This window comes from Cannabis sativa, chromosome 1, assembly GCF_029168945.1.
Source record: "Cannabis sativa cultivar Pink pepper isolate KNU-18-1 chromosome 1, ASM2916894v1, whole genome shotgun sequence".
NCBI classification, from domain to species: Eukaryota; Viridiplantae; Streptophyta; class Magnoliopsida; order Rosales; family Cannabaceae; genus Cannabis; species Cannabis sativa.
The window spans coordinates 39864806-39884393 of NC_083601.1; the positions used below are offsets into that span (position 1 = coordinate 39864806).

The 19588-nt window shown below is 33.0% G+C and overlaps 1 protein-coding gene across 5 annotated transcripts; it reads right to left on the reverse strand.

The window, feature by feature from the left end:
* Positions 1–1676: 1676 nt before the first annotated feature.
* LOC115707455 (cysteine-rich receptor-like protein kinase 44) lies at positions 1677–19120 on the reverse strand. Of its 5 annotated transcripts, none has more exons than XM_061115133.1 (8): positions 19094–19120; positions 18661–18984; positions 18458–18583; positions 18048–18187; positions 5587–5797; positions 5245–5482; positions 4997–5147; positions 1691–4894 (listed from the first exon to the last, which is right to left on the reverse strand). In XM_061115133.1, the coding sequence occupies exons 1-8, from the start codon at positions 19104–19106 to the stop codon at positions 4553–4555; spliced, it is 1545 nt and encodes a 514-aa protein (XP_060971116.1). In that variant the 5' UTR covers positions 19107–19120; the 3' UTR covers positions 1691–4552. The 5 variants fall into 5 exon arrangements, with proteins under 5 accessions (XP_060971097.1, XP_060971116.1, XP_060971107.1 ...); XM_061115124.1 differs by lacking the exons at positions 4997–5147; positions 5245–5482; positions 5587–5797 and adding exons at positions 17149–17299; positions 17402–17639; positions 17745–17955 and having other exon boundaries at positions 1701–4894; XM_061115118.1 differs by lacking the exons at positions 1691–4894; positions 4997–5147; positions 5245–5482; positions 5587–5797 and adding exons at positions 16657–17026; positions 17149–17299; positions 17402–17639; positions 17745–17955.
* Between the last annotated feature and the right edge of the window lie 468 nt (positions 19121–19588).

The window sequence follows — 19588 nt, forward strand, 5'->3', positions numbered from 1 at the left end:
TCTTAAAATAATTAATTAAATAAACATTCCTTTTTTAGAATTATTTAATTATAATTAACTATTTTCTTAAAATAATTAATTAAATATTTAACAAGACATCTTTTAGTAATTAATATTTATATTTAAATCCTTACTTGAATTATTTTAATAATTAAGCCATTTAATTATAATATTTACAAAAAAAAATTATTTTTTTTACAAAAATTAAACTTCTTTTGACACAAATTAAAATTCTCTTCTTATAATAAATTTTCAAATAATTAATTATTTTTAAATAATATTTAATTATTTTGTTACAATTATATGAACTAAGTATGAGGCCTCAAGCTAATCAATCGATAACATGTGCAGCCATTTTTTTTTAAAAAAATCCTTCAACTTATTTCATTTTTTACTTTTTAAATATCTAAATAAAAAAAATTAAATAATTATGCGTAATAATTTAAAATTAAGATTACAAGTATAATAAAATTTAAATTATGAAATTATATGTGTATAATTTTAAATTATAAAAAACTTTGCTATAAAATTTTAAATAATTTAAGTATAAAAAAATAAATTGCTAAAAGATCCTTATATAGTAATAAATTGCAAAAAATTAATTAATAATTATAATTAATTTAATTTTAAAATATAATTAATCTTAATTAAAGTTTTATAAGGAAATAAATGATTAGATTACTTTCAGGTTACAAGTTAACTTTTATTTATTTTTATTTAATTTCTAAATTAATCACAACCATTAAATAGTAATCCAATGGCTTAAAAAAATGTAACCATGATGGTTACAATAAAAATGTAACCATTGAAACCTCTTCCATATATATATATATAATATCAATTTAACTTAAAATAAAGAACATTATTATTTGGTATTGGTGGTACCTAATACTTCTAGAGATATAGCATTTTAATAAGTTAGTGATAATTCTTAAAACTTATTACATTAAATTATATAAGTTTCGATTCTTAGTTTGACCTATAACCAGGGCCGACCTAAGCATTTTAAGGGCATTATGTAAAATTTTAAAATTAGGCTCTTTTTTTAAAAAAAAAAATCGTGTGCATTAAAACTACAATTCTATTATTAGTTATTTTTTTTATAAGATTTGTTCATAAATTTTCAATTATAAATTTTTTATTTATGCATATATAATAGGAAAAAAAAATAGGCCTTTTCTTAAAAAAATAAAAAATAAAAAATGGGGCCTTGTGCAATGGCCCAAGCTGCCCAATGCTTAGGCTGGCCCTGTCTATAACGATATTGACATATAAGAATGTGCTAAATATTACTAATACTATTTAACATTTCTCTAAAATAAATTATCATAGCTTAAAATAAAAATTTACGCTCAAGATATTAATTAGATATACCAAAATTTTTATTATTATTATTTTATCAAAATTCTTTTTTAAATGAAAATTTTATTCAATTCCGCCTTAACAATATTAGAAATATCAAAATAGAGATTATACTTTGAATAAAGACGATCAACATATAAATGAGACGCTCTAGTCATATAGTGAGCAAATTTTAATTTGAATCACAATTTTAAAAATAAAACAATATTTTTAATCATAGGGTAAATTTCATTTTGGACCCTTGATTTGCAAAAATTATAAATTGGACCCCCTATTTTATTAAATGACAAAATAGATCCTATAAATATATATATATATATTTTTGACGCGGTGATCAAAATCACACATGATTAATAACACGACAATCCATAATCGGCGGCTGCACCTCCTCGAACCAGGATAGCTCATCGTCTAACCAAAGGGCATGCTTTGCCAAACTATGAGCTGCAGAATTTCTTATCGCAAGCCACATAGGACAAAACTGCCCCCGGAAATTTAGACAATAAAGCTATAACATCCTCAAACAGCACCCCCAACTCATTAAAACACCCTTCCTTTATTGATAGCTGAAAAAACAAACAACACCAAGCAACAACAGGTATTAGAAGAGACAATCCTTGAATTAAACTTACCGACAAAGTCTCTTTAGTCGTAGGGCGCCCTCCACAAAATTGACCTTCAATTCAAGAGGCATCCGATGTAAACAACCACCTGGACTAAAACTACCTACAAAATAAATAGATATAGAAATGTAGATTAGCACACTATACAATGATAATGTTGTGAATTTTTAAATTGAGGATAAAACATAATTATTATTATAACAAAATAAAACTTATCTTTGAAGTATTTTTTCACTCAAAAAATCACAATGTTATGTCCAATTATTAGAGCTAAGTCTTTCGAGAGGTAGAACTATACTAGCCAAAATAACCTGCACCATAATAAGATTTGAGATATTAATTAAACTTAATAAATCAAATCCTAATTAAAATTAACTATTTTCAAAAAATGTAACAAAAACTCAATAGCCTAACAAATAAATGATAAGACAACAATGAAAAAAATAATAGAAAGAAATTCGTCCAAAAATATTAAACTATAATTATAAAGCAAGATTAAAACTTATCTGTGAAAATTTATAATAGCACTCTTTGAGGTTGAATCCATGCACAAACGAGCTAACAACATACTGTAAACTCCAAAAAGATGGTACAAAATAGCCAAAAAAAAATAGCACAAACTAACCAAAAATGGCACAAGCTAGCTAATAAACGTACACTTAAACTATCCCCAAATAAATTCAAGCTAAATAAAATAAAATATTTTTAAAGTACCAAAATTAATACAAAAATCTTTATTAATACAAATAAAACTAAATGCCACTCATATAAGAATTTAATAGATTTTAAAAACCTAATAAAATATATAAGGTAAGAATAATTTAAAATAAAATAAAACCTATAAAAAATAATTATAAAACACGTTTAGCTATTAAAGATATATATAAATATAGCTAAAAGATAAAAAAATATTATAATAATAATAAAATTCAAAATCCACCCAACAAATGCTCATCAATGACAATTAAAATTACTAACGCTAATCACACTACAACCTACGCACCTCAACTCCTAATGAAGGATTGCCCAAATAGTCTTCACCACAATAAATAAAATATTAATAGACAATACAATAGATAAGTATTAAATTTTAATAGACATTTAAATAATCTATTAAATGAAAATCAATTAAAATAGAAAATAATACTATAGAACACAAAAAATTATAATTTTGTTACAAAATAAGGCTGTATATATATATCATCATTCCAAAAAAAGGTAAACGTGAAAAATATATTTAATACTCCCAAAATCTAAGAAAATGCAAATTAAATTAAAATATCATAAATGTAAAAACCACAATTATAGGAAGAATTAATACAAATATCAATCAATTAAGTATACACAAACTTACGAAAATTAGGTAACGTCCATCAAATTCGTCTTCAGCTAAGTGGTCAGATTGGATATCCGCCACATCCTCACTCAACGAAATACCAGGGTTGGTCACCTCCCATGTACAGCATTGGCACACAGCAATGACAAAAACTTAACGTCGGTATTATAGAGAGAAAGAATATCAATGAAGATCTGAATCTTTCTGACACACAGTACCATAATCTTGAACAGACCTGAATATGGACGGAAATAATAAAAGGACTACCAAAACCTCTATCACTGTTAGCAAAACACATATATACAATAAAAAGAAATCAAAGAACTAAAATCTCATTTGATCAAATAAACAAAATTTGTAGGGTGGAGTCAAAAATTTCGTTTACCTATGCCAAGCCAGCCGAAGAAAACCCAATGGATGTTAAATAAATTAATCCATGGAAAAGGAGGCTGTGAATGTTCGTCATTTTCGACTCCCTCGAATAGCTCGTATTGAATCGAAACTCTTACAAGCACCTGAGCGTAAGTCGACATACCATACAAACTTAACAATGGGATACACAACTCGAATGCCGAATCGAATCGAGGGTCCACTAGGGAAACCCAATGGAGATGATGAATCTCGGAGGCGAATCCAGATCCTCCAATCGTAGAAGAAGATTCCATGAGTTTAATTTTCTAAAATGGTACAAATAGAACCATGAGTTTAATTTTTGAAAACTTCTTTTTTTATATATAATCAACTTGAGACAATTCCTAAAACGAACAGATGTAGGAAATTCAACAAGTTTTGTCATAACACCTCTAGGTCAGATTATTATTAAATTTTATTTTCACAAAAATTCAGTTCAGGGTCCTATTTGTACCATTTTAGAAAATACATAGTTCATTTTATTATTTAACAAAACAGAAGGTCCAATATATAACTTTTGCAAAATACAAAGTCTAAAATAGTATTTACTCTTTATCGTATAGCCAAATTTAATATATAAATAAATTTATTGAAAATATTATCTACAAAGTACTAACAAAACTAAAATTTAAAATAAAAAACAAAAAAAAAATATTTTCATAAATAATGCTATATTTTTAACAAATAAACAATGGTATCTTTATTACCATGAGTGCAAACAATTTTCTTTACAAAATTTAACTTAAGAAATGCATTTTTGTGCATACTTTAGGTACAACCACGCTCAATTACTCATATTGAAAGAAAAAATATCATCATATTATCGAGGAAAGAGTTCAGTAATTGAAGCCTCATTAATACAATCGTTTTTTGGATGATTTGATGATTTAGTAGTCTCCCTTGAATTGAAATCCGATCCAAATGACATATGTGATCCAGTGTTGCTACGCATGAAGAATGCTGGCTCAGAGGGCAGTGGAAGAGAAAGGGAGTTACTGTTTAGCATGGGCACAATAGCATTCATAGTTGGTCGATTTTCTATATTTTCTTGGACACACAATAGTCCTATATGAATGCATCTCATTACTTCAGATGCTGACCCAACTCTCATTAATGGATCAACCATCTTTGAAGTGTTTCCTTCTCTATATATTCTCCACGTCTGCACAACAAAAGTAATATTAATAATGTTAATTTTTCTTTTTAATTATAGGAAAAATAATGATATTATAGTTCATAATTTGTACTAATCTTGAGTACTTACGTAGCTTAAAAGGTCTTCTACATATTCGCCTTGACGGAAAGAATTATTTTTCTGACCGCTTACTATTTCCAAAATTAAAACACCAAAACTGAATACATCAGATTTGACTGAAAAATGTCCATGCATCGCATATTCCGGAGCCATGTATCCACTGCAAAAATTAAATATTGTTAATCAAAATTAGTATTAAGTATAATATAGTACTCTATTAATTGTCTAGTTGTAGAGATTTGTTAACGTGTACTTACTATGTTCCCACTATACGACTTGTATTGCCTTGAGTTTGATCAACAACAAAAAGTCTTGCCATTCCAAAGTCTGCAATTTTAGGATTCATTTCTTCATCTAGCAAGATGTTACTAGCCTTGAGATCTCGATGGATAATTCTCAAACGTGAATCTTCATGAAGGTAAAGAAGTCCTCGAGCTACGCCTCCTATTATTTTGTAACGCCTATCCCAATCCAAAGTGACTCGGTTTCTTGGATCTACATACATACTCATGCAAGTTTATGGTTAATTTAGTTAAAGAATTTAGAAATATATTCTTCAGTAGTATTCTGTTTTAAAAAGAGCTATAATGTCACCGTACCAAATATGAAATGATCAAGACTTGCGTTTTGAACAAACTCATAGACAAGAAGCCTTTCACTTGATTCCAAGCTGAAACCGAGAAGCCTAACAAGATTGCGGTGTTGCAGCTTGGCAACTAGCATTACCTCATTCTTGAATTCCAGATCTCCTTGCCCTGAACCCCTACACAACCGTTTTACTGCTATGTCTTGTCCATTGGCAAGTCTCCCCTGAATTACACCACAGTTTTGAAAATTTTACACGTGTGACGGCCATTTAATGCTAGACAGTGACTATAATAGTTATCTACTTGAATTTTTACCTGATAAACCGCACCAAAACCACCTTGTCCGAGCTTGTTATCCTCAGAAAACTGATCTGTCGCAACGTTAATGGTTTCAAAATCGTACAGCAACGACTCCGCACTTTCAATTTCATCAACTGGTTCGTATGTTTTTATAGCTTCATGCATCAGAAACGAACTAATAAGTTATATGCTTCATGAGCTCATGAGAATATATCATAATCTGTTTGTGAAAAGTTTAAGAAATTAGCCCTGTTATTCTATTTCGCCTAGACAATAGGTGTAACGAAATCTGATAGATTTCTATTGTTGATAGACTGACATTTCTATAGAGATCATAAAATTAAGATATGTTCCAAAACAGAGCACAAAATATATAGGTGAAGCCTTTTCCGAACTAGAAGAGTAATTGATTTTGTCTCCACGTACCTTGTACATTTTTCTTTGACTTCCTTAATCTCAAACACACAAGGAAGAAGATGATTAGTACCACACCGGAAACCGTGGCCACAACAGCAATGATAATATTTCTGGACTTGTCGGTGCTCTTTTGTCCTGCAAAACGATAAAATTTGCTCTGTTAACCGTGTAACTCAAACATTAAAATAATGAAAGGGACCTTCAATCTCATAATTAAGTACCAAGTCCTTTCAAGCTCTGTTACCTTCTGTAATATTGTTTATGGTGTTATTAGTCGGCGCGGGCGTGGGCGCCTTCTGGGATGGAGGTCGCGGATCATATGGAGATCCATAGAAGAGGTATTTCTCATACCTTACACTACAAGTGGGGCCAACAACTCTGCCTCCTACTTTCCCAAAACAACAATTGGGAATACGACTGTACACGTAGTCCAAGCAGTTGATACATTGTTGCTGGGGCAAGTCTGGGGTACACTGAACAAGTGCATAAATGGTTAAAAAGTCCGGAGCCTTTGTTTGTCCCGTGGCGTACTTACGAAGAGAGCCTCCAGAAGCTGCTTCGTTTTTCAAGCCATCTAATAGGGTCCTAAGATCATCAAAGTACTCTTGAACGTTAGAAGACGACACGTTCTCGGGGTTCCACAAGTAGTTTAATGGGATAGTCACTGGAGTGCCCAACATGGACCTATTGGAGTAGCGTAACGTGGAACTATTTGAGTAGCGTAACATGCAGTTGTCGTACCATCCTACTGCCTCCTTCTGGTTCGGGCAGATGTCTGTGAGGACATGCATGGAGTCGTTGAGGCAACTTCGGCAGACATTGGGTGTGGCGTCTCCACGGCACAGTCCAACTGCATAAACTTGGTCTGAGCCTTTGCCGTAGGAGACATTGTAAAAGCCGTAACCATTGTCGTTTTGGGAGGTGGGAAGTGTTGTGAGGAGGTGATTGAGATTTGCTTGGTAGGTACTGTTGAGGGTGTAATTACCTTTGTCGTTTAGACAAAATTGGAATAAGAAGCTTGGCGGTTGGGCTGTGGTTTGTTGAGCAACTAGAAGAAATATATTACACAGAAGAAAAGAGAGTAACGAAATTTTCGCCATATGTTGATAATGGTCTGGTCGATGTATGTCCTGTGACACAATTATAAAGACTTCGGCTACATGGATCAATTAAGAAGTTAGAGGACTCTCTTTTCCTGGTACTTGCATTTCTCATTATTTTGTGATCTATTTTCGATTGACGAAAGTAAAATTATTTTGACCACGGTGCTGGGTAGTTTTGGGTAACAACTAGCAGACAGCTGATAATGAAAGAAGTCTTAATTAAATGGATTAATTAACAATAATATAAAAGACATTTTGAATGATTGGAAGGGGACTATATTGGTTTCAAATTTGATAAATGTGTAACTTTATTTTATATAATTTATTATTGAAGATATATTATGATAGTATGAGAGATTGTAACGGGAGTATTATTATAAAATTAATCACCAATTTTTTAGAGGATCAATTGAACAACTTTGAATAATATAGGGATAAATTTTCTTAAGAGGACTTTACACGTACATACAAAATAATGACAACCAATCAAAAACACGTAAACTAGACCATACTTTCTAATCTTTTGGCCCCAAAAAATACGTTGAAAATGTTTCAACCAAAATTATTTTTTTGATTTGAAGTTTAATTCAAGCAAAAATTATATATTATAGCTTATTACAATTATTTTTTTAATAAAAATTAATCTCCTATTTACAACAACAAGATTAATACATCTAATGAGAAAAGGTAATTCTCAATCAAATTTCTCATCTACCTTAATGCATGCACAATTAATTTATAAACAATCTTACTAATTATACAATGAAGGTGACCTAAAATTGCCACATAAAAACTGAAAAACAAACTAGCAATATCATTTAAAAAACAATCTAGCTCATTATAAAAAGATGAGCGCTTGAAAGAGCAAAAATTAAAGCTAAACAATTTGATCTATCCACATAACAAAAAGGAAGGCCAAGCGTGTGACATCAAAATCAAATGTTATGATCATTAATGCTAATATTTCTGCTTGAATGACTAAGAAATTATTTTTAAATTTACAGCTTCTGCTTGAATGTACGAACTTTTCTACTTAGAAAAATAATTAAACAATCTTCAATATATATATATAAAAAAAAATGAGATAATAATTTAACTTATAGAATATAAATTAAACTAAAAAGGTCAAATTTCAATATAGAAATTCAAATAATTTGAAAAAAAAAAAAATTAAGATGCACTTTTAAAGTCTCAAAATATCTACAAACTCAAAAATATAACTAAATATATAACTCAACATCATATAACATAACTTAATTTTACTAATGTTTTATTGATAAGCTTGACCTGCAAGGTAAATTCAGATGATATATCATAAGAATTTTGCCCAACAACACAATGAGTTATTTCTATTCTGCTTGTAGGAGATTTAAAGAGCTTGGAAAGAGATGTTATCCCACTTTCTCAAGTGGGTATTTTACTTGGCTCTTTTATAACAGACTTAATGATGAAACAAGAAGTTGTGTTGATTATGGAGTAGAGGTAACTGGAGCGCCTCTATTAATGAGAGGCTATGATATAATAAATCTGTTGAATAATATGACAGATTTTGATTACGACTGGCATTGGGATCCATCACTTCAGGGTTGGAGTCACCAATACCCACCTTATTGCCCAAACTCACCCCAACCAACTGAAAAAGAGGATAAACTACTATCACTTCTACAATCACTTCCAAGAGAGATTAATCGCTTAACGAACATGGTGAGATCCTTATGTGATAATTCAATGGCTCATGATTCAGAATGTAATAACTCCAATAATGAAAGTTATAATAGTTATTGGTACAAATGAAGAAGGGTCATTAGTTGAATACAAGGAAGATAATGAGCCTACAATTGAAGATCAAGATCCTTTTGAAGTGGTATTAACTAAAAATTTGGCTACATCAGATTCTTACTTGATAAATAATGAATGTCGTATAGTGTGAAATCATGGAGGAGAATGAATTCATCCATGATCAGGAAATCATTGAATATGAAATCACAAGTGAGGGTATGGATAGCCAAGTGGAGAGTGAGCAACAAGAAGAAGGGTTGTTAAGTGTACTATGACATTGAAGGATGAGGAAGCACATGGCATTATTGATTCAACTTCATCAATGATATTGACTAATAAACCACTAAATATATTTCATCAACACCATATTATATCCTCTACGAGCTACGAAAGGCTTCTCCCCAAGCTCATTTTCCAAAGTCTTATGTTGTTGGTACTGACTTTAGTTCAAACTCATCGCTTGCCAAGCTTGAAGACAAGTACAACAACAAGTTTGAAGTTCTCTGCATGACACTTATTATGGGCGTCAACCGCTTGTTGATGTGGCGCTCAAGTAAGTTTCCTTTCCTTTTTCTTTAATGACACATTGGGGGACAATGTGTCACTTTAGTTTGGGGGGTGACTTAAAGTTTTATTTTTAGTTTTTTTTTATTCTTTTATTTTTTTTTATTTTTAGTTTTTATTGTTGTGAATTAATTTTCTTAATATGAGTTAATTTGAAAGTAGGTAGATAACATGATTTGAAAAGTTCATTTATTTTTTCCAAAAAAATTACTGTGCTTGGTGATATTGCATTCTTGACTAATTTCTATTTTGTGCTTTAAAAGAACATATGGAATCATATTAAGTAATTGGTTTATGTATGCTAATTGTGAAATGTGGAAAGTTGTTTGAAAAATTCTAGAACTTACTTGCTTGCTATTGGAGGCGAAATAATAAATTATGCATGACTATGAAAGTGATTTAGGTATTTTTTGGATCGATTGAGCCTTTCAAGCCATTCCTGTAATGTTATCCTAGTTACAATTATTGAGTCTTAACCTATTCTTTGTTTCTACACATTCCAAGCTTAGAAAAGATAAACCCATGAATATCCAAAATTTAACCCTAATTATACCATAAGTAGATCTTTAGTTTTAGAGAATTTGGATGGGAAGTTAGTTGTATGTGTGGAAAAAGGTGTGAAAATTGAGAGAATATGAAGAAAAAAAAAAATAGATTGACAACAACTTGAAAAGAAAAAAAAAGAAGAAAAATCTGACAACCAGTGTCAAATAATAATAATAATAATAATAATGATAATAATAATAATAATAATAATGATAATAATAATAAATAAATATAAAGTTGTTGCAATCTTGTTGAAAAAAAAAAAGAAAAAAAAAATCTCTCATGTAATTAGAAAAGGAGAATTGGGACTGTGTGAAAAATTTCTTTTGGGTAACATGATTGGAGAAGCTTATGGTATAGGAATTAAAGCCTAAATGATCATTTCAACTACCTTTACTTAACCCTAACACTACAAGCTTAGAAAGACTTTTTGATTTTGTTTGATGCTTTGATTGGCTCAAAGAAAAGGATCAACTGAGGGCAGAGATGAAAGCTAATAAATTTTTCCAAGGGATGCGCGAGGCACTCATAAAATTCTCTCCTACTTACAAGTTTGAAAGGCACCAAGTTAGCTTGTCAGGTAAAAAGATAAAAGAGTAATTAATTGACTCTAAAGATAATTGGCTTTCGATTTGGTGATTCCCTTGTTCTTCTTTCTATTTAATTCCAAGATATGATTTTGGCGAGAAAAAATGAATTCCTATATGAAGAAGCAGATCAAAGAAAGAAGAAACCAGAACAGAGTATGTTCAAAATAGAGAAAAGTTCAGGAAAAATTCAATCTTCATTAATGACCAACTGAGAGTTTATATACACTCTGAATTACAACAGAATTAAACAAAACTAACAAGATAAAACCAACAAACTAAGTAACAGAAAATAACTGACACAACTAACCAACTGTCAAAACAGTTAGTTAGTTAACATCCCCCTCAAACGAAAAGGGGATGACACAACTTTGAGTTTGGTTTTCAAGTAATGAAATCTATCTTTAAGCAGAGATTTGGTCAATATGTCAGCAACTTGATCTACAGAAGGAACATATCGAACCGAGACTTCATTATTGAGAATCTGATCACGCACAAAATGTTGGTCAATTTCAATGTGTTTGCAACGGGCATGGAAAACAGGGTTGGCAGCAAGAGCTGCAACCCCTTGATTGTCAACCCAAATGATGGGAACATCAGCTAGAGTGACCTGTAATTCAGTAAAAAGAGACTGAAACCATTTCAGCTCAGCTGCTGTGTTGGCCAAGGCACGAAACTCGGATTCAGTTGATGAACGAGCAACTACAGGCTGTTTCTTAGCAGACCAAGAGATGAGATTTGGACTAAGAAAGACAGCGTAGCCACCTGTAGAACGTCGATCATCAGGGCAACTCGCCCAATCAGCATCAGAGTATGCTTCAATAGACAATCGGGTTGCTGGTGTGAGCTGCAGACCATGAGAAATTGTCCCTTTTAAGTATCTCAACAATCGTTTACATGCTTCCCAATGAACCACAGTAGGAGAATGAATAAATTGTGATAACTTGTTGATAATAAATGCTACATCGGGCCTTGTTAAGGTCAAATACTGTAATGCCCCAAGTGTGCTACGGTATAGAGTTTTGTCCTCAAATGGTTGTCCCTCTGTTAAAGCAAGTTTATGAGCACTACTTGTGGGATTTGAGCAGACTTTTGCACCATCTAAATGAACCTTTACAAGAAGGTCAGTGATGTACTTGCTTTGAGACAAGTACATAGTATCCGAGTCTCTATGAATTTCAACACCTAGAAAGTAGTGGACTGCCCCCATGTCCTTAAGTGAAAAAATAGCATTTAGGTGAGTGATAAGCTGCTGAATGAGAGTAGGATTAGGCCCTGTGATGAGAATATCATCAACATATACAAGTAAAATAATTTGAGTTGAACCCGAGCCATGTATAAACAATGAAGTGTCAGCCTTTGAAGCCTTAAATCCCCAAGCAAATAAGGTGTTTTTGAGTTTGTCATTCCATGCCCTCGGGGCCTGCTTCAAGCCATATATTGCCTTATTCATCTTACACACATGATTAGGATAGAGAGGGTCCTCAAAACCTTTAGGTTGGGTCATATAAACTGTCTCACTCAGGTCCCCATAAAGGAAAGCATTTAAGACATCGAGTTGCCTTACTTCCCATTTATATGTTACTGCTAGAGTAAGAATTAATCTAACAGTAACCGGTTTTACTACTGGGCTAAAAGTGTCAGCAAAGTCAATGCCTGGTTGTTGTAAATATCCACGAGCAACAAGCCTAGATTTACATTTGTCTAAGGTCCCATCTGCATTTAATTTCACTCTATACACCCATTTGTTATCAATTAAAATCATATGAGATGCATAGGGCACAAGAGTCCAAGTACCTTGAGCTTTGAGAGCTTTGATTTCACTTGACATAGAACCATTCCAAACAGGATCTTGAAGGGCAGATTTTAGAGATTTGGGCTCTCGAGGCAGTAAGTATTCTGGCAGCCTATGCTTGGTTGCAAGATAAGCTTTTGGCTTGTAAATGCCTCTCATTGATCGAGTGATCATAGAGTGAGTTCGAGGAACTGATGCAGATGGCTGAGGACATGAAGCAGCAATAGCAGCTGCATTGGCAACAGATGAGACAGAGTGAGAAGGGCTATCATTAGCATTAGGCAGGACTGTTGTAGCAGCAGTTGTGTTATTTGCAACTAGAACATCATCAAAAGGCAAACCAGAACCAGGAGCATCTGTATTATTTGAAGGAGCATCAAAACCTGAACCTGATGCATCAGAACCAGAACCTGATGCATCAGAACCAGATGCATTAGAAGTAGCCACACCAGATGCAACAACAGTACTGTGAACATTATTGGAAGAGCCAGTATCAAATGTCATTGTGGAATACTTGGGAGCTTCAAATGTTTCTGTTGTTGCAGACATGGATATCTTGGATGCAAGAAAGGACAATTCATCAAATATCACATTTCGAGCAATAAAGACTCTTCCAGCAGCATTTTCACACAAAAAACCTTTGTATTTTGGAGAATAGCCCAGAAAAATACACTCTTCAGACCTGTACTCAAGTTTGTGATGATTATATGGTCTCAAATGTGGATAACAAGCACAACCAAATGGTTTAAAAACGGTATAATCAGGTTGCTCATTGAATAGACATTCATAAGGACTAAGATTTTCAAGAACAGGAGTAGGCATTCGATTAATAGAGTGAGTAGCACACTGAAAGGCATACCACCAATAAGAAAGATCAAGATTAGCTTGAGCTAAGAGAGTTAAGCCAGTTTCAGTTATGTGTCTATGCTTTCTTTCTACCCTACCATTTTGAGCATGACTATGAGGACAAGGTTGTTTAAAGACTATTCCTTGGTCACTTAGAAACTTTTCAAAAGGCCTATACTCCCCTCCCCCATCGGCTTGAACAACTTTAATTGGTAAATTAAACTGTTTTTCTACAAGACTTTTAAACCTAATAAAGGTCTCAAAGGCTTGAGATTTCATAGTGAGAGGAAAGATCCAAGAAAACCGACTATAATCATCAACAAAAATTATGTAGTATTTATAGTTTTCTTTGGATGGAACATGTGAAGGTCCCCATAGGTCTGTGTGAACCAAGACAAGAGGTTGATTTGCTCTAGATGTGGATAAAGGATATGGAAGTCTATGATTCTTGCCTAATTGACATGCTTTACAAAATTCTAGATTTTTGAGAGGGCAGGGTATATTAATTTTGTGCAGAATTTTGCTAAGTGTATGAAATGATGGATGTCCAAGTTTCTTGTGCCAATTATTGATGTCATTATTAGTTTGAGATAGTAACACAGTGGGATTTGGAACACAAGAATAGGCAAAACAAGAATCTTTATTACTGTGTTTAGTACAAAAAGAAGAATCAGTATTGGTACAACTATGATTACAACACTTAGACTGTCTAGACAAAAACTGAGATGAGATGACTGAAGTGGCAAGATGCACTTGAAGTGCAGTGTTTGAAAGACTAGAGCTATCATCTCCAAGGTGATAAAGCCCATCTTTAATTTTTCCTTTAAGCAAGACTGCCCCCGTTGCCTTGTCCTTAACAAAAACACAAGTTTTATGAAATTCCAAGAAAACATCATTGTCATTAGTGAGTTTAGATACACTAACTAGATTCTTAGTGATAGAGGGAATTTGCAAGACAGAATTAAGATTTAAAGACTGAGAATTTGAAGAAAGAGAAGCTGTACCAATGTTAGAAATAAGCAATTTCTTACCATTAGCAATAGCAACAGTTTCATGGCCAGTAAAAGGAGTTGCAGACTCGAGATTATCAAGAGATTGAGCAATATGATTGGTTGCACCAGAATCCACATACCATCCAACATCATCCCCAAAGTCAGGTACAGATTGAGCAATAAATGCCTGAGGGTCATACTCAAGAGTTTGTTCAGTGAGATTAACCTGAGGCTGAGCAGTAGAAGCTTTTGGTGTAACCCAATTTCGATCAAAGCGATAGTGACAGGTCACAGCCGTGTGCCCAAACTTCATACAGACCTGGCATAAAGGTCTATTATTATTGATTGGTCTGGATCCATTTTGCCGATTAAAGAATCTTGAGTTGTTATCAGGGCCCTGTCCCTTTGCAGCACCATTAAAAGATCTATACTGACCAGTTCTTGAACCCACTGTTAAATTTGCTGCCATTTTTGCAGAAAGATCCATCACAAACGAGTGTTTTTCCAATCGAGACTCATGAGACATCAAGAGGGCTTGGACTTCTTCAAGAGAAAGAGTATCACTTCGAGAAGTAATGCTTGAAACAACAGAGTCGAACTCGGGACCGAGGCCATTGAGAAGATGTAAGATAAGATCAAAGTCATTAACAGGGTGACCAGCAATGGCCAAAGAATCGCATATAGATTTGATCTTATCAACATAATCTGAAATGGACATATTACCTTTCTGCAAATTTGTAAGTTGACTCTTGAGTTGAAGAAGTCTGGCCTTGGATTGGCTTGCAAATTTCTGTTCTAAAGCTTTCCAGACAGAGTTTGAAGTGTTGTAACATGCCACAGTAGCCAAGATTCCTTCTGTCATCGATGAACGAAGCCAAGACAACAACAATTGATCCTTACGCCTCCATTGCAGGAACTGTGGATTTTCAACACCATTGATGAGTCTTTCTAGAGGTGCTTCATTGCTGAAGAGTAAATTGTCGAGATCGTGACCTATAACAGTAGGTACAACTTGCGATTTCCAGGAAAGAAAATTCGTGCGATCAAGTTTTAATGTCAGAGAAGCTGTCAAAGAATTTGAAAACGGATTCCATGGTGGTGCCGTCGAGGAGGACTGAGCTGGCACCACACCAGGATCGGAGGCTCCGACTTGAGACGAGTGGTCACCGGAGGAAGTCATTGACGCAAGTCAAGGGCTCTGATACCATGAAGAAGCAGATCAAAGAAAGAAGAAACAAGAACAGAGTATGTTCAAAATAGAGAAAAGTTCAGGAAAAATTCAATCTTCATTAATGACCAACTGAGAGTTTATATACACTCTGAATTACAACACAATTAAACAAAACTAACAAGATAAAACCAACAAACTAAGTAACAGAAAATAACTAACACAACTAATCAACTGTGAAAACAGTTAGTTAGTTAACACTATAATCTATTCTCAGAGGACATCAATTGTACTCCTGATTAGAGAAGACAAGTGGGTGATTGTTATATGCTTGGAGTTCCAAATTATGAAAAAACGAAGGAATAGTTGACAATTCAATCACATATAATCATATGATTCTCTACCTTTCAAGCACAAATGTATTCTCATCAAGAATTGATATGTCAATGTAATGTTTTTTTATATTGCAACTTTTAACTTTAAAGACTTGATTTTCATGTAAACAAAAAAATATTGTAACTGATTTGGATCTTTACATTTATATAAAAGCATATATATAAGAGTAATAACTCCACGAGCTATTTTTTGTATTGATAATGAGTAGCTATAATAAATTTTTGTTGCGACTAGAGAAGCATTAGTAATAAATTTTTGTTGTAACTGAAGAAAAATTAGTTATAAATTTTCATTCTGACTGAAGAAATATTGTTGTCGCTAAATATATATTAGTGACAACAAAAAAATAAATAAATAAGTTGTTGCTAAAAGATTGTTGTGACTAATTGTAATAACATCATAACAATTATTAGTCAAGCATCCTTTAATCACAAAAAAAATATTCTAATTAAAACTTTTGGTTACAATATTTTTTATTTTTAGTTATAATTTTTGTTGTGATTATTAAAAGATTTAAGTTTTTTTTTTTTTTTGGTAGTGTAAGAAATACATTTTTGTTCATACTTTAGGTGCAAACATGCTCAATTACTCATATCGAAAGTAAAAATATCATCATATTACCGAGGAAAGAGTTCAGTAATTGAAGAATCATTTATACATTCGTTTTTTGAATGATTTGATGATTTAGTAGTCTCTCTTGAATTGAAATCGGATCCAAATGACATATGTGATCCAGTGTTGCTACGCATAAAGAATGCCGGTTCGGAGGGCAGTGGAAGAGAAAGGGAATTACTATTTAGCATGAGCACAATAGCATTCATAGTTGGTCGATTTTCTATATTTTCTTGGACACACAATAGTCCTATATGAATGCATCTCATTACTTCAGATGCTGACCCAACTCTCATTAATGGATCAACCATCTTTGAAGTGTTTCCTTCTCTATATATTCTCCATGTCTGCACAACAAAAGTAATATTAATAATCTTAATTTTTCTTTTTAATTTATAGGAAAAAATAATGATATTATAGTTAATAATTTGTACTAGTCTTGAGTACTCTTATTGTAAATTGTATTTACGTAGCTTAAAAGGTCTTCTATATATTCGCCTTGACGGAAAGAATTATTTTTCTGACCGCTTACTATTTCTAAAATTAAAACACCAAAACTGAATACATCAGATTTGGGTGAAAAATGTCCATGCATCGCATATTCCGGAGCCATGTATCCACTGCAAAAATTAAAGATTGTTAATCAAAGTTAGTATTAAGTATAATATAATACAGTACTCTATTAATGGTCTAGTTGTAGAGATTAATTAATGTATACTTACTATGTTCCCACTATACGACTTGTATTGCCTTGAGTTTGATCCACAACAAAAAGTCTTGCCATTCCAAAGTCTGCAATTTTAGGGTTCATTTCTTCATCTAGCAAGATGTTACTAGCTTTAAGATCTCGATGGATAATTCTCAAACGAGAATCTTCATGAAGGTAAAGAAGTCCTCTAGCGACGCCTCCTATTATTTTGTAACGCCTATCCCAATCCAAAGTGACACGCTTTATTGGATCTACATACATTTTCATGCAAGTTTATGGTTAATTTAGTTAAAAGAATTTAGAAATATATTCTCCCGTAGAATTCTGTTTTAAAAAGAGCAATAATGTCACCGTACCAAATATGAAATGATCAAGGCTTGCGTTTTGTACAAACTCATAGACAAGAAGCCTTTCACTTGATTCCAAGCTGAAACCGAGAAGCCTAACAAGATTGCGGTGTTGCAGCTTGGCAACTAGCATTACCTCATTCTTGAATTCCAGATCTCCTTGCCCTGAACCCCTAGACAACCGTTTTACTGCTATGTCTTGTCCATTGGCAAGTCTCCCCTGAATTACACCACAATTTTGAAAATTTTACATGTGTGGCAGCCATTTAATGCTAGACAGTGTATATTATAGTTTTGGACTTGAGTTTTTACCTTATAAACCGCACCAAAACCACCTTGTCCAAGCTTATTATCCTCAGAAAACTGATCCGTTGCAACTTTAATGGTTTCGAAATTGTACTGCAACGACTCGGCACTTTCAATTTCATCAACTGGTTCGTATGTTTCTATAGCTTCATGCATCAGAAACAAATAATAAGTTATATGCTTCATGAGATCATGAGAATATATCATAATCTGTTTGTGAAACATTTAAGAAATTAGCCATGTTATTCTATTTTGCCTTCACAATAGGTGTAACGAAATCTGATAGATTTCTATTGTTAATAGGCTTACATTACTATAGAGTTATCATAAAATTAAGACATGTTCCAAAACAGAGCACAATATATAGGTGAAGCCTTTCCCGAACTAGAAGAGTAATTGATTTTGTCTCCACCTACCTTGTACATTTTTCTTTGACTTCCTTAATCTCAAACACACAAGGAAGAAGATGATTAGTACCACACCGGCAACCGTGGCCACAACAGCAATGATAATATTTCTAGACTTGTGACTACTCTTTTGTCCTGCAAAACAATAAAATTTGCTCTGTTTACTGTGTAACACAAACATTAAAATAATGAAAGGGATGGAGGTCTGTTACCTTCTGTAGCATTGTTTATGGTGTTATTAGATGGCGCCGGCGCTTTCTGGGATGGAGGTCGCGGATCATATGGAGATCCATAGAAGAGGTATTTCTCATACCTTACACTACAAGTCGGGCCAACAACTCTGCCTCCTACTTTCCCAGAACAGCAATTGGGAATACGACTGTACACGTAGTCCAAGCAGTTAATACATTGTTGCTGGGGCAAGTCTGGGGTACACTGAACAAGTGCATAAATGGTTAAAAAGTCAGGAGCCTTTGTTTGTCCCGTGGCGTACTTACGAAGAGAGCCTCCAGAAGCTGCTTCGATTTTCAAGCCATCTAATAGGGTCCGAAGATCATCATGTTATATAAATTAACAATTAACCCAAGATCTATTTGTATATAACATAGAACACAATAGTAGTATATGATAATATAGTATGTGTACCTGATTGATCCATAGCAATTATCTCTGATTGATCCATGCTAGCTTACTCCAATTTGATACAAGGCAATACTATCAACTAAGTCTTCCTCCCTGCATCTCTAAATCGAAGCAGCTTTATTTTCTCGATTATCAAAAGGTATACAATCGTGATGAGACAATATGTATTTATGCAGTTGTGAGTGGGACTTAGCTACAAAACCCTACTGGCCGGGCTCGCTCATCAAAGGCTTCAAATAACTAGAAAAGCCCACACTTCGCTTCACCTAGACTTTACTCACGATGCTAAGCCCATTAACAATTGATCACCAACAACATGGGCTAACACAAAGAAAGAACTATCCAATCAACCCAAGTTTTAATAAAACCAATAAAAACTTAATGTAAGCCCAAATAAAAGTCTAACATTCTCCCACTGGGCTACATTGATTTTAATACATATATATTATATATCAAAATAATTTTGTTTGAAAACGACTCATGGGTTGAACAACAAGA